General features: G+C 49.0%; 1 protein-coding gene across 1 annotated transcript in view; it reads left to right on the top strand.

Annotated features, from left to right (window-relative positions):
• Nucleotides 1-1,919: 1,919 nt before the first annotated feature.
• The window catches only part of CBFA2T2 (CBFA2/RUNX1 partner transcriptional co-repressor 2), a 63,922-nt gene continuing 50,216 nt past the window's right edge, over nucleotides 1,920-15,625 (top strand). Inside the window, exon 1 of the mRNA XM_086474535.1 lies at nucleotides 1,920-1,959. Coding sequence (XP_086330661.1) covers nucleotides 1,932-1,959 — 28 coding nt within the window. The 5' untranslated portion in view covers nucleotides 1,920-1,931. The remainder of the gene's footprint in view (nucleotides 1,960-15,625) is intronic.

Here is a 15,625-nt window from a genome sequence, read left to right as displayed (position 1 = left end):
TTCTGTCAATTTAGCACAAATTTGGATCTGCTCCATCATGGGACTTCTAGGCCCAAGACATGCCTGTTCCTGGCCAGCAAAATGAGCCCATGGCTCCCTGAGCATCTAGAGCTACCCGCTGCCAAGCTGCAGTGCACCACAGCTCACCTGTAGCTGGGCTTTCAACAGGCTGCTGGCCAGCATCCACCAGCCCAGAACTGGGGGAATTCAAACCCAGTTTGTTGGGAGCATGGTCCTACTGGGAAACAGCAGCCCTGATCTGGGTGCCCTGTTTTCCCAAGAGCCAAATAGGGCTCAGAGCTCTTCCTGCCTTGATTATACAGGCAGCGACTTCAGGGGATGGACAGTGCCTTGGGCTCCATCCCAAGAGCTCTCCTTCACCGGCGATAAGCTCTGCCAAGGCTGAGCCAAGAGATGGCAGGGCATCAAGAGCCACACTGGTACCAGCATGACTTGCTCACTGGTGGTGAGGACATCTACCTAGCACAGGAGACTGGGTCCTGGCCCTGCTTCCAGAATCATGTATATATTTTATTGCTGGGAACGTAAACCCTGGCTACAACCCAATTTGCAGACACCTGATCTTTCTCCTACAGCTACTTTCAAGTCTTTCGGGAAGTGCTTGACCCAGCTGGCCTACCTGTGTCTCCCTAGAGAATATCTATCATGGCAAATCCCTCCAGGATCGGAGCAAGGTTGTGCTTAGTCTTCAGATGCCAATTGGACTTTATCACGAGGCTGAGGCCTCGACAAACCCTGGGCAGGACTCTCAGGCTCTCAGTGAAGCCCTCATGATCACAAAGTCCAGCATTTCTGGGCTTTGAGGTACCTACCAGAGGTAAACGGCACTCAAGCTTTGGACCTTGCAGGAGTCAAAACACTCATATCTCAGCTCTGACATGGATATTGGACTTAACTTCCGGGGTTTTTTCCATGCAAATCTAAATGTGTTTTCTGTGGCCAGACTCCCAGGAGTATTTGTGGAAAGGCAGCAGCCCATGGGAGATCTCCTGACACACAAACCTCCCTGGCCAGCAAAGTCACACCTAACCATGAGAGCTTATAGCAAGGCTTTTCAGGTCCCTCCCTTTCCACAGAAGAAGGACCATGGAGTTGACTGGTCCTTGGGAAGAACCCCATTCTTCCTTATTGCAGCCTTTCAACAGATAAAGGCTTTTAAGAAAGATGGAGACTTTTTACCAAGGCTTGTAGTGACAGAACAAGGGGCAGCTGTTTTAAACAGAAAGAGGGTCAGTTTAGATTGGATATAAGGAAGGAAGTTTTTATGATGAAGGTGGTGAGACATCTGTTGCCCAGATAAGTTGTGGATACCCCATTACTGGGGCATGAGGGGTTGAGCAACCTCATCCAGTGCAAGATGTCCCTGGAATCGGACTAGATGATCTCCAAAGGTCTCTTCCAACCCTAACCACTCCATGATTCTTCATCCCACTTGTCTTGCCACTCAAAACATCATCTCCAGGACCTCGTGTCCCTCTGGGCTAACCTGGCCACCTAATGGAAATCACCCCCTCAAAGCATGGGGCTGCAGTTGGGCTGTGGGAAGCGCCAGGAGGCAGCTCAGACACTTTGGATACCACACCTGAGGCCCCGGTGCTGCAGCCTCAGGTATTGTAACCCCTCTGGGTTAGTGGGGAGGCCTCACCGCAGAGGGGGGAAGAAGGCGAGATGGTTTTGGGGAGGCCATAAGCCACAATTAGACTACAATTCATAATTAAATTAATCTATAAAGCGTCGCCTCCGGTCAAACGGCAGCTTCCTGCTCCGCTCACCGTCAGCAGGCCGGGCCTCCCGCGGCCTTGCCGGGGCGGGCCGGGTAGGCCGCGCCCCCGGTAGCGTCACGGCGAAGGGCCGGGCCGGGCCGGTGGGGCCGCGGCGGGGAGTGGGAGGAGGCGCCGAGGAGCCGGGCGATGGTGGGGATCCCGGGCGGCTGCCAGTGTAAGAGCCGCGGCGCGGGGGGGGGAGGCGCCGACCCGCTCGGCGCCGCTCGGACGGGGGCGAAGGGCCTAGCGGGGCCGGGGCCTGGGCCGGGCGGCGGCGGCAGGGAGGACGCCTCGGCCTGGCTTGGGCCTGGGGCGGCGAGGGGCGGTGCGGCCGGAGGCGGGGAGCGGGGGGCAGTGCTGGTGCCGGCCCCGCCGCCCGGCTCAGCCCCCCCCCCCCCCCGGGCCTGCCCTGTCCGGCCGCGGGGTGCCGGCAGGGGTGCTGCGCCCCGCTCGGCTCTTTCAGCTGCACACGTTTATGCATAAAAATGTATAATATACGTGTTCGGTCAGTGGCTATTTCTCAGCATGCGGTTCGTTGCCCTCAAAGTGTCGGGCAGCCGGGCTGGCAGCTGCCTTGGGGACCCCCACCTGCAAAACCAGCCCAGCCGCAGCCCCGCGGGATGGCCCGCTGGGTTTATTTTTAATTTCCAGGCAGGAGGGGGTTCCGTGACCCAGCGCCAGCGCGGGGCAGGGCGGGCAGCGCAGGGCTGCTCGCTGCAGCCCCCTGGGTCACCCCGCCGCTTGGCCAGGAGCAGGCTGAGGGCTTCGGCAGTGGCCAGACCTAAACGTGCACTGAGATAGGCAGGGACCGGGGGCATGTGAGTGTACGTGAAGGCTGTCGCAGCATCCTCTGCTGCTTGGGGTTGGGGCGGTGAATAACTGGAGCTCCGTTTTCCTTGATTTCTTAAAACAGGAGGTTTGTTTCCAGAAGAGTTGCACTCTCTCTGAAAGCGATGTGGTTGTCAGGAGAGCAGGAAAGCGCATTGCTGCTGCCAAGGAGCTGGCTGGATGGTTGGCCTGTTCCTCTCACCATATTAACCTCCTGATCGTTTGTCTTGTCTATACTTGTGTGCATAGCATTTGTTTATCCACAGTTGGGAATGGACTGTGAGCTCTCTGGGGCTGAGGAGTGAGGTGCTGGATGGAGCCGTGATGTCCGTGGGTAACGGATGCCCAGGCTGACAGCCTGGATGGGCCGTTTATGCATAGGCTGGATTGCGGCCTCGAGGTGACTCTGTTGATAAGTCATAGTTCAGTGAAGGGAGAAAAGCAGTTAAAAGCATATCCCAAAGCTCAGAGGAAATGAGGGAATTTTAAAATGAAGTGTGATTGCTCATAGGGAAGCAGTGTAAAGATAGATGCTGACACTAATGTGGAAACCACCCGAAAAGCTGCATTCCCGCTACAGAGACGGAATTACCAAGTGACAGAAATTGCAGAGGGTGGGTGAATACTTTATCATACTGCTTGGTGAAAAACGTGTGGAGATGTTCTGAGTGAGGTTGTTATCCCTTAAGGCAGTTACAAATTTTAGTGTGTCAGATCATGCGGACTTGAAACAGCTGGTGGTCCAGGCAGCTGCGGCGGGAGGAGGGCACGGCGGAGAGCCAGCTATGTGAACATCCATGTGGGTTTGCAGAACCCTGGTACCTGGTTGATGGGCCCCTAACCTCTCTGCCAGCAGGGCTCTTCGTTTTGTCTGCCCTGAAGAAAAGGCCCCATAGAAGGAGCTCGGGTGAGATCATCTGCTTTAACCTCGCTGTCCAAAAGTCAGCCCTCTGCGCCTGATCTCCGTTCTCCAAGCTCCCTTTGCAGTCGCAGCAGAGAAAGTGGTGCTTCTGAGGGTGATTCATCTCACCAGTCTTGGACACCTCTCTCTGGTGAGACGAATTACACGCTGGAGGTGCCTGGGCTTTCTCATGGACTGCAAGCGGAGTCCAGGATAGCTGGCTTAGGCTTTGACAACGAGGAGTTAGATGAAACAAATCCCACATGATATGACTGCTCATGGTGCAGCTTGATGGTGTATGCAGAGACTGGTCAGGTTCCCTGTTCCTCTTAGACTGAGCACTGGGAGGAGAGACAGACCTTTGAAATACTGCTTAAAGATAATTGAAGCTAAGGGAGAGAGCAATCTTTTGCCTAAAGCCATAGCTTCAGGGTGGGTGCGTGAAACCAGTTTCTCTCTCGGCTGTGACGCTTTCTGCGATCTTGGGCAAGTTGTCTGAATGTTTTTCTGGATCGTGGCAGGAACGTATAAATGTAGCTGCTCAGTTTTGCAGTATTAAACCTCGTGTCTGAGATTAGGATTTTTCATCTGGATCCCGTTGACAGAACTGAGACAGGAAGCAATTGCACTGACCTTATGCCAGCACACTGACCGTAGCCCCTGGCAAGAGAGGGTGACAAGCACCTGGGATGCTTCAGATGACTTGGTGGCAACTAAAGCATCATTTCTTATGCACCTTTAATAGCCAGTGGCTCAGCATCCATTGATGAAGAGCTAACGATAATCCTGGTGAGCCATACAGCTGTTTTATAAGGCTAAGCACCTAAATGTGTGTTACAGCCTTTGGCAGCTTTATAGATAGAACAGGTAACAATGTCCTGTTAGTGCCAGTTATTGAACAGGCTGAACGCTGGCACAAGACATCACTTAGTTCTTGGGCCTAGTGTCAGCCCAAGAACACTGTTGGATTTTATTTTTGCTCTCGAGAAAGTGAATGATCAGCTGTAGACTCATAATTTTTATAAGCACAAATTATATGCATTGCCTTGGTTATTGGCCCAGTGATTTCTGCGGTATTATAGGTACAGCTATAATGTCAGGAGGCTGCTTGTTTTCTTTGGGTATGTATTACAGAGAAGTGGTGCCGTGCTCAGTGTGAAACTAATGACCCAGCAAAGAAAGAAGAAACGTGTGACTGCTTTGAAACTTTGGGATGTTCCGTGTTAGTTAAGGCACATACTGACTCTCGTGAACGTGCTTTTCTTATATGGGTATTTCCAATGGGCAGAAATTAAAATGGATCTATCAGGGACTTAGTCTTGATTTTCACGTGCTGTAAAATAAAAGACGTAAGGTGTTACTCTTTCCTTGCACCAGTGTTCAGCAGAGTGAAATAAACTGACTTTTTAAAGCAGTCAGAGAAAAGAAAAAGAGTTTTTTGATTTGCAGCTACTCTGAGGATAGAAAAGAGCAGGTACTTCAGGTAGAGCTCATGTAGTTGACTCTCTTAAAAGCAGACCTGGAGTGGAATAATGAGCTGAGTACGGTTTCCATTGGCCTGAGCTGCTAAGGCTTCACAGCTACCTTGAGATGTTGCCATAAACCACTGGAGAGGAGATGAGAACTGCTTGGGTTTCCCTTTTGCTGGCAAGAATTAGAGGTAAACTCTTTGCCTTCAGAAGAAGGAGGTGGCTGTAAAACTCACAAAGGCGGGAAGTGAATCTGTCTTTCACCATCTGATGTAGAAAGTCCCGGAGGCTTCCACCCAGACAGGCGATTACCTGGAACTCTTCCAGACCTTCCTGAAGGCATTTGTCCAACCAGTGTCTGTGGCAGAAAACTTCTCCTGTGTCCCTGTCACATTCCCATACCGCCCTGCCGCATCCCACGTGTGTGCACACCCATGTTTGATTCAGCTATGTAGGTGTCATGGACAGGGTTTTGACTGTATTTGTGCACTCCAGATTAATCAAGCCTGACCGCAGAGCTCAGCTAAAATCTTCTTTACTCCATTTCATGTTCTTCTAGAGACAGGAGCACTAATTTCTACAAGTAGTAACTTATCTGGCAGTTGGACTTTGAGATCAAAATCTGTACCTACATTTTCCTCGAAGACGTGCTTTGCAGTCTTGGTTTAATTTAAAGGATCAGACTATTCAGGCTGGGATTTTCTCCAGTGTAGATGTATGTTGGTATTTAAGATAGTAGTGGATAATAGCCCTCAACCTTGGGCTGCAAGGATATTTTCACAAGATAAATGGCATGCTGTTGTCTTGACTTTAGGTCTATAGGTGACACTTTGAAGCTTTCTGAAATATTACAGAATTCTCTCATTACCGGTATGGTTTTGAATGGAAGGTGTAGCATTGACCGTTTTTTTCTGTGGGTGTCGTAAAATAGTTGGATGAATACTTAGTGAATGCTTGCAGAATTACTGCTGCTTTTCTCCAAGTGGACTCGATAGACACACCAGTTTGTTAGCATCAATACCAGCTTCTGCCTCAACTAAATACATCCGTATTTGTTTAATCCTCATCATCTCTTGGGATTTGATCTGTCACTTCCTAATAGTGCACCTAGTTGCTGTGGCAGCAAGTTCCTCCAAATACATTATCTGGGACTCTCCCACCTGGCTTTTGTATGCATTTTATTGCGCCATTTCTGACAGGAGGCAACAGGAGGAGGAGAAGGAGGTATAAAATCCTAAAGGAAAGGGAACCGGGAGGCTGTACATGGTTGGTGTACGTGGGAGTAGGCTGGTCTGGCCAGGGACTGGTGAGGAATGGTTGGGTCGAGCAGTCGCCGGCACTGGTGGGACTGGGCTGCTGGCAGACAGCAGCTTGGCAGCACTGGGGAGCTGATCCAGGGGCCACCCTGACGCCTGCCTGGCCAGCAAAGACTCTTCAGAGGCCTCATCAGGAGTGGTGAGCACACAAACGCTCAGCCTAATAACTCGTTACATCCAGACTATCTTTTGTGTCTGTTAGCCAACAAATATTTGCTTTATTCTTCTAAGTTGTTGTGCATCCTGCCTGTGGAGTCTTTTTGCAGCTGGGTGGAGGTGCTTGAACAAACGGAGGTGGAAGAGGGGCTGTAGCGTGGGGTACATCTGTATGGTCGCACGTGGTCCTGGGCAGGCGGACGCTCGTGGTTGCCTGCTTGGAGCACCGTCAGCTTTCTTTTTGTACTTTGAGTGTTGTGGGATACAATATTTTGTGGCTATATTCTTGGAAGCAAACGTTTCAGTGGGTCTTGGTTAAGCAGAAACTTAATTTAACACTTTTTTTAAAGCATGGGGATATCTCAGCCTGCGGCATTTCCAGGTGCAGATGAGATTAATTTGCTTATCTTAGGTGATGGCAGGTAACTGCATGTTCAGGGGAGGTACTGTAATCAAGAATGTTAAAACACAAAGAAGTCAAATGGCTCCCATGTTCCTACCCCCGCTGTGCAAGCTCTTTTGTATTAAAACACCCGTCTAGCGGATCTGCAGGCAGGAATCTTCCTTCCTCCTCCTCCCTAATTAGGTTTGGTGGGGGCCAAGAAGCCACTGATGAATTGTGACTCTAAAGCACTGAACTTTGAGGGGAGATGAAAAAAAACCTTCGAAACGTTTGCCGCCTTGGCAGCAGTGTACGTGGGTCAGTAATGGGGTTTATCTTCTGACATCATTAGGATCTCTGACATTGCTAGCTTAGAAACAATAACTTGCCTTATCCGTCGTCATGTTTTTCTAATTAAAGACAAAGCTTGGTAAATATTTTTTAAATGATTGAATTTCCCAAGTATGGAAAACACATGTTGGGAGTCAGGCTGGCTGCGTCCAATGCGCCTTTTCCCAGAGCGTCCCTTGGAGCACGCGAGTGCAAATACAGATTTAGAGCTGTGGGTGACAGGTTTATCTGGGATGATTGGCAAGGATTTATAAACCAGGAGGGGATTTACTTCGTTCTCCCTCCCTCCTCTTCCCCCTCCTCTCCCCCCCCCCCCCCAGCCCCCCGACCCCCATCTCAGAAATAGGAAATTGGGATCACATTAAACCCTAATTGGTTTGGCTCCAGCGCTAGTTCGGTGGCTGCCAAATAGTTAATTTATTGCGTGAGAGTTTGGCCATGTGTTGAGAGGCAAATTTGCTTGAAGCAAGGGATCTTTGTAAACTGTACGTCATTCCTGTGCCAGGTCCTGTTTACAGCGGCACCGGAGCGGGGTGCAGGAGGTGCTTTCCGTACCCATCGAGGGACCCAACCGAGGCAGGGGCTGCTGCTCTGCCTTCCTCGCTCCCCAGCCAAAACACTTGCAGGAATAGTTGCCTAAAAGAGCTTAAAGTGGTTTTAGCTGGACTTGGCAATTGATGTTTGGAAACTGCCAGCTAGATAAGACGTGGGAGGCTCTCAAGAGAATAAATGCATCTGTTTGGGAGATAACAGCAGGCCTGGGCTGTCACCGCAGAGCAGGGCCAGGTGGGGAGTCCTCAGGGGTGGCAAGATGGCTTTTCCTGGATAGTGTGAGGAGGGGCAAATGGGAAGCAGGCGTATTTGGCTGGCTTCCTGTGGTCCTGCAGAAGCCCTCCTTGTTCCTGCCCTTCTCCGTGAGGTCAGTGGCTCTCGGACATCCAAGATTGTTGGTGCTTGCTGTTGGATCCCAGGCATCTAGTTGCCTTTGGCTCCTGTGAAGGTTTCTGGAGTTTGGGCTCCAGCAGAAGGGCTTGCAAGGGCTTGAAGGACAAGCAGCCCTCACTTAGGCCATTACCATCACTGCATTCACTGGCACATGAAAGGGAGTTATTTGGATTAAAGAGGGCACTGCACCCTGAGTTAAAGGCTCTCGCTGCAAGCATGACTCTGGTTTTGGAGTATCGTTTGAAAGAGGCTGAGGAATAAATCCATGGCTGTGGCATTTTCTTTCATTTCTTGCTGAGTTAAATAACAAACTTTGTGTTAGGGAGCTGCTTCCAGCTCTGAGGCAACAGAATTATTACTGCCATGCTCAGCGGTGCCTTTTCTGTGTCAGCTGCCATTTCCATTGTGAACTTGATACCTGAAGGCTCAATATTGTGACCCTTTAATTTTCAGTTGCTAAACCGTACCGTGAGAGCTGGCTAAAAGGGAAGAGCTCAGAGGGGAATAGTTATGCTGTGGGAGCAGTGTGTTTCTTTGGGTATTTCTTAAATGCTGAGTGTTTAGGAGAAATTGATAGGTAGGAGCAATGCACTCTTAGCAATACTTTTCCTTCTGTAGTTCTTGCTTCCTGGGATGTAATAAAATCCATTAAGTTCTATTTGTGATCTAAGGCCCAATATAGTAATAGTTTTATTTGGATAATTGTGGCTGTTCTACCGATAATCAGAATACTGAACGCTTCCAGGTGTACTGCAAAACCCAGGCTGTGTATTTAAGAGGGTACAGTGTTGGCACGGCCAAATGTCAGCCAGTTTTTCTGAGGAGTCAGACAGACATCAGTTCAACAACCAAAAAAAAAAGCCTGGATCAAGCCGAGCATCTTTGTAGGAAGGCGGTTCCCACCTGCGGCTGCCATGCTGGGGTCGTGCTGCCCTGGATTTGCCAGCCATAGCATGGAGGTGCTAGCGGGGTTAGGCAGGCAAAAGGGAGACAGATTGGACAGGTATTGGAAGCAAAGAGCGATAGTTTGTTTTGGAGAGCATCTTCTCATCCCGAGGTCTGAAAGCAGGTTAGATGTTCATCAGGGAGCCACTCCCCACTTGTGCATCTTCTGCTTAGTTTGAAATGCGGCCATTTCTGGGATGAGCTCCTGTAATTACTTTAAAGTACATCATACTTCCGCCACTTTTGGCAGGAAGGAAGGAGGAATACCGTGCTCCATCGCCAGACAAAATAGAAATCAACAATTGGGATTTTTCTCAACGAGCGGATCTATCTTCTCTGCCATTAAATCCAAGTTGGATGGAAGCCTTGTGCCCATTTTGCTTTCACGATGTGAGCCTGGCGTTCTGCAGCACGCAGCCCATGTTCACACAAAGATTTAAAGCAGCAAATTCTAGCCAGAAATTCTCTCTAGCACTTTGCTTTCCTTCTGCTGTTTGCTTCTCTTTTCGCACTACAGATGCTAATGGATCACCTTCCCGTGGTGAGTAACGATACAAGCCGTACTTTACGTTGTGCTGAGAAACTGTGTCGTCTTCAGGAGTGTTCTGTCAGAGATGAGTTCCCACTCCTAAACGATTGCAGATCAGGCAGCGCTGAAAAACCTTCAAGCCTAGCTTGAGATCACTTGTGTCAGCCTAAACACCTACCTCCTGTTTGAGCCTGGGTGCATACTTGAGGCTAGGCTATGGCAGACTTGTGCCATGGCTGGGTGCATGTACAAGCTGATGCATCCAGGTTTCTAGCTTTCTGTGCTGTGAAATTTCTCTTCTTCCTCCCTTTTCGTAGCTGGAAGTTGTGTTAAACTTGAAGTCCTCATCGCAGAGCTGTTTCTTAGGACCAAATGGTTTTGCCAGGAGATCGTTTAGAGGTGGAAAGAAAAGGCATCAATCTGGAGGATGGTTGCCAGAAAAAAAAAAAAAAAAAACCAGCAAATTTGTGGCAAGCACAAAGCAATCTAGTTTAGCGGATCTGGGAGAGCGCCCCAGGGACCTTCGCGGAGATGAAACCATACAGGGCACAGAGGCAGGAACAGATCCTTAGCTTGGTCTCTGCTGACATCTGTCCGTCCATTTCTCCAGCCAAGCCACCCCTCGGCTATAAAGGTGTATGCAGAAAGGAGGGGTGAGAGCTTAGGCGCAGGCAGTGGTTTGTTCATAGAGCTTGTAAATCTGACCGTGGGGTAACAGGGACCGCAAGTCAGCATCATGCAACGTTGACTTTTTGGTGACTATCTGCATCCATACTGTCCATGTACTCCTCTGCTGCAGAAGCTCTGGCTCCAGATTACGGCTTTTCGTCCCCAAGAGTCTCCACCTTTCAAAGTATACTGGTCGGTATCTTTTTTTCCCCCAGGGGATGATTTTTTCTGTGAAAGTGTGGTCTGCACTCTGTGTCTGGGTGTGCTGAGCACCTAAAAGTTAATTTGATGGAATCTTCTTAGGAAGATTCTCTCTTCCTCTTTTGGAAAGCCTGTGGTTGAGGACCTTGCAAAGGGAGCAGCGGAGGCAACCTGTGCCCACTTTGATTTTAGCATTGCCATCCCTGCTGCCTGTGTCTAACAGCACCCGCTTGGCCTTGCAAGTTTTGCACTGCGGTGCTCCAAAAATGTTCACAGGCACTTGTCCATCCTTTTTCTTATTGAATATACTTGTGTCGTTGAACAAACCTTCCCCCCCCCCCCCCCTACTGTGTAGTATTGATTTTAGCAAGAGGAAAAATAAAACCTCTTTGTGTGTGTAAGTGAGTAAACAGCTGTCAGATCACACAAATTGTTGGGCAGGTAATTTTCAGATGTTTCTTGATTTGCCTGCTACTAGTTTTATTTAAATGTTAAGTCATCAGTCACTGCAACTACCATGTTCATCAGGTTTTATTTCCCATTTAATAATTACAGCAGTTTCCCTTGAGCCCTGTACCTCTAATTAAGAAAGCTAAGTTTGATATAAAGTTAATGGAATGAAAGTTGTTATATTTTTATGGTAAAATGTCCTTGCAAAAACAACACTTGTAGACTCGGTCACTACTCCTGAACGTTGTTTACCACATCTCCTGTTTTCCTTGACCCTCTGTCAGTGCTGATGACTTTTCTGATGGTCAGAGACGAGGGTCTGGTCCGTGCAGAAGTTCTTGCCTTTTGTCTCACAGATGCTGTGCACAATAGTTTGGTTCGCGTAGGGTCTCTGCTCTCCCTTCTGCGCGTGTCAGCTTCCACCAGCACTGCACTCTTAATGTCCTGCTGGTGCTTTTGGTGGTGTAAGGTGGCCCAGGAAGCCCTGGAGAACCTGGCAGTGCCTCACGGAGCTAGTCCTGCTTCAGGGGGCCTCTGAGCAGACGTGGCCCAGCCACCATCCAGGCTCTGGAAGCCCCATTTGGTGAAAGCTCAATGTTATTTCAGGAATATTTCCTATGACCTGTGAGTGAGCTCTGTTGGGAACAGCCGCTGGAGGGGCACCTCCCTGTGCTGTGCCACGGGGCTGCAGCGGTACCCAGGTGCCTCCCTCCCCAAACACACCAACTGCCCTGCTCTCCCTTGGCACAAGGCCTCCCTTGGCACAGGTTTGCAGCAAGTTGCTTTCTCCGCTCCTTTTTGCAGGCTTTGGCAGTGTTAGGTTAATGGCTGGACTTGATGATCTTAAAGGTCTTTTCCAACCTGAATGATTCTGTGATTTCTACAGCCGTTGCTTGTCCTCCCAGTCTGAAGGCCAGGGTTCTCTGGATAGCCCCAAAGAAAAGCAAATAACCCAGATGGGAGAAGCGGTGGCATGCGTGGGCTTGTTCAGGTGACCACATGCAGTAGCCTCCTCTCTGCTGGTTCTGCTTCTCCAGCATGGGGTGGGTCTGTAGATCAGCAGGAACAACTGAGGTGAGGATGAGCCAACAGACGGATCTGCCTGCGCACACACAGCACGCCAGGAATTTAAATCTGTCGCTGATGGTACTGTCCAAATGGCTGTGCTTGTCCAAGCGACAGCTCCGTCAATGGAGACGCACCTCGTCACACCTGTTTTATAACACAGAAGCAAAATATTTGGGGCATCCAAATAGTTTATACTCCAACAAACAAATTCTGGCAGTGGGAGCATGAGTTTCCATCTCATTAAGCTGTTGGCAAAGCTCTGGTAATTCCAGTCACTGATACAGCGCAGGAATTATCCCTTGACATGACTGGTTGTGTCAGGTCAGAGCATCACTGTTTTTTCTCAGCAGTTGCATGTTTATACTTGAGGGTAAAAGAAAGTGTTGAAATGTCAACTCATTGGGTTCTTCTCTGGTGCCGGAGCACAATAGGAGCAAGGTCTCATGAAGTCAGAAAACAAGTGTCTGAGGATTTCTGTACAATGAGCGTAAAGTAGTTTTCTACACCTAAGTTGTAATGAGAAATTGTTTTAAAATCTAATAGGTTTTTTTTAAAGCAAAACCTAGCACCAGTTCTGAGTTTTGCAGAGGCTTGAAGGTTCAGCTTGGAGGTGAGCACCTCAACTGCAGCCCCGGTGGGCTTTGGCAGAGTTCATGCTGTCTCACAGCTGTCTGATGGTCTATGAAACCAGCTGGTGTGTTGGTCCACATTCTTGGGGACAGGTCAGCTCTACCACAGTTGGTCACATTTTTGGCATGCAGGAGGTGTGCCATGAGTTGCAGAGATGGAGATTGTGGTATGTTCTGGCTCCTCCAGCAGGGATTTGAGACATTTTGCTGAATGGGCGGCACACAGATGTCAACAGGCATGGGAAATTTGCCTCCAGTGCTGTTACAGATTTTATGGTGTCTTGCAAACAAGAAAGAGCAGTCTGCTCTCTCTGCCTCATGCTACATTACACAGCTTGAGACAGGCGCATACAAAACTCATTTTAGAGATCCTTCATCCAGTCCCAGAGACTAAGGAATGTTTTAGCAGAGCTTTTCTAAAACTTATATGCTTTATCAAAGGTCCCATTGTTTCCTCATTAAAGCAGGATTATCCCTCTGGGATTAGCTGTTCTGAATGGGTCAAGAGGACAGCCACACTCCATTTTCATAGTAAACTTCTTCTGCCTGCAGAGATGTACCATGAAACAGCCGAGGCAAGTGGGAGGCTGAGTACCCAGGAGACACAGGGATGCAGGTGCTTGGAAACAGGGCGCAAGTGGAGCTTTTACAAATGTCGGTTTGATTGGACTTGACTCTTGGAACACATGGAAGAATTTTAGTGGCCTGCACCTCCAGAGCTTCTTACGATTCAAACATCCCATCTCTGAGACTCCTTCTGGTGTTAAACAGCCTCTGTCATTGGTGCGAACCTTAGGGGGTGAATTGGCAGCTTTTCCATATGCTTAAACAAGCAGGCAGGAAGACCTTTTAATTTGCACAAGGACCTTCTATAGTTGATACAAGTTGACCCTGCAGGCTTTCTTGAACTAATTCCTGTTCAGTTTGGCTTTGCAAGATCTAATTTTTGCTGTCAAATTATCGCCTTTCTTCCAAAAGTTTTGTTACATCTTATGGATTTTTTTTTTCCCCTGTATGACTATAATTCTAAATTAGGTTTAAGTCATCTAAAAATCACTGCGAAGCCTCTTTTACTGATGCTGTAGTGTCCAGATGTTTGGAGCCTATTGGGAAATGGTTTTGTTTGGGTTTTTTTTTAAGTGCACTGTCTGTCTCTACGGTTTGCGTTCTCGTAGTTGCATATTCTTGTGTTCTGAATATAAATATTGTCATCACTGAACAAGGACTTGTAGGAAAATGGTGAAAAGAAATGCTGAAGCAGCACTGCTAATCAGGTAGATGTATTACATTGCTGTTCAGTTGTAAGACGTCTCCAAGAGGAATGAACTCTTGGACTAGAAGCTTGCTCAGACTGCAGTATTAACTTGAAGAGAGGTGTTATTTAAAATGGCTGGTGTAAAAATCCCTCAGAAAACGGTTTTAGTACTTCTCTTGCTCTGCTCATAGTGACATTCCCTAGAGGACACGTATTTGTCATCTATTTTTCTAGATATGCAGAGAAGTAAAATTCAGAGTACACACACTGTAGCTTGGAGCATCAGGTCAAACGTGACAAGCTAACAGCACACGTGGTCTGCCTTCCCCTCCACCGAGCAGAGCACCCTGTGAGCCTGGCTGCCAGGAGCGCAGCGTGGTAGCTGGGCTTAGCTGCAGCGATGCTGGAGAAGCTGCAACAATGCCATGCTCACGCCTGCCCCAAGCTGGGCCGAGTCCCACCAGCAGCCCTGGCTGGGTTGGTGGGTTGGGGCAACCCAAAGCTGTTGTGCAAGGGGTGTAACTGGTTCTAAGCGTGCAATTTTGGGCCATTCGATGGTGGTCTACAGCCATGAGTAGGACTGGTGATGTATGTGTCACTCATTTCTTCTACCCCACTTCAGGTTTTTTTTGGTGGCTGGGGAGTGGAAGGCTGACCAAACCCCTCCTCTGGGCCGCACTGCAGTGTCAGGAGCAGCCAGCATTGTGGTCGTGTCTTGGCTACGAAGGCAGCGAGTGTGGACAGCTGGTGTTTTCTTGTCCTGGTTATGGTGCAGTGAGCTGGGATGATTAGACACTCCCTAACCGTACCCGAAACTTCTGCTGCCTCAGAGCAAGTTAGGATGATTGGGTGGGTGCTCCCTAACTGTAGCTGAAACTCCTGTTGACTGGGAAGCTGCTGCTGCCCGGATCATAGCCTGCTCTGGAAGGAGCCAGAAATACCTGACAAAATCATGGCCAAATATAGAAAGAACAATGACCAAAGTCAATCGTCTTACAATCCTAAAAATAAAGATCCTTACCAAGTGATACAGGTGTGCTCGAGCCCTTGACCAGACTGGCGGTGGTTTGGTGCAGGGTCTGGAGCAGGTGAAGGCCTGAGCCGTGGCTGGGCCAAGAGCTCCCCTCGTTCCAGTCTGTTCTGAACACCCACAGTGGAGCAGAGCCCCACAATAAACATCAACACAGGTGAGTTTGGAACATCCATAGCAGGTGGCTCTTCCAAACTAATTTATCAAGGAACAAAGAAGGTTGTGGGTACGAGCAGCCTCGTGCCTACCCTTCCATCGCCTGTGATCTGACTACGAGCCAACCACTTTATCCCGTAAATACGACAGCCAAATGGAGCCCTCGCTGAGCTCCCGGGGATCGCAGCAGGCTGCGGCCTGGGGTCCCCCGCCCAGAGCTGGGATGCCTCTCTGGGTGGATTTTCCAGAGACACCAACAATTGTCCACTTGCAAGTGTCGGAGGAAAGCAAGTAACTCACTATAACTTACTGCAGGTGCAGTAGGAGAATAACTTACTGCAAGCGTGGTAGGAGAAAAGTCTTGATCCTAGGTTAATCTCTGTATCTGTATGCATGTTTGTGTGGGTCTGCGTGTACAATTTAACCTGTGTATTTGTGTGTATATGTGTTTGTGTATACAATTTAATCTCTGTATCTATCTGTGTGTATGTATTTGCATGTACAATTTAATTTAGTAAACTCTTATCATATATCTTGTGTGAATCTTGCCATTCTCCAATC

The sequence above is a fragment of the Leptosomus discolor genome, chromosome 17 (assembly GCF_034619465.1).
Source record: "Leptosomus discolor isolate bLepDis1 chromosome 17, bLepDis1.hap2, whole genome shotgun sequence".
In the NCBI taxonomy this organism is placed as follows: Eukaryota; Metazoa; Chordata; class Aves; order Leptosomiformes; family Leptosomidae; genus Leptosomus; species Leptosomus discolor.
Note: the sequence above shows the minus strand (reverse complement) of the source record. Positions and strands in the feature narration are given on the sequence as shown.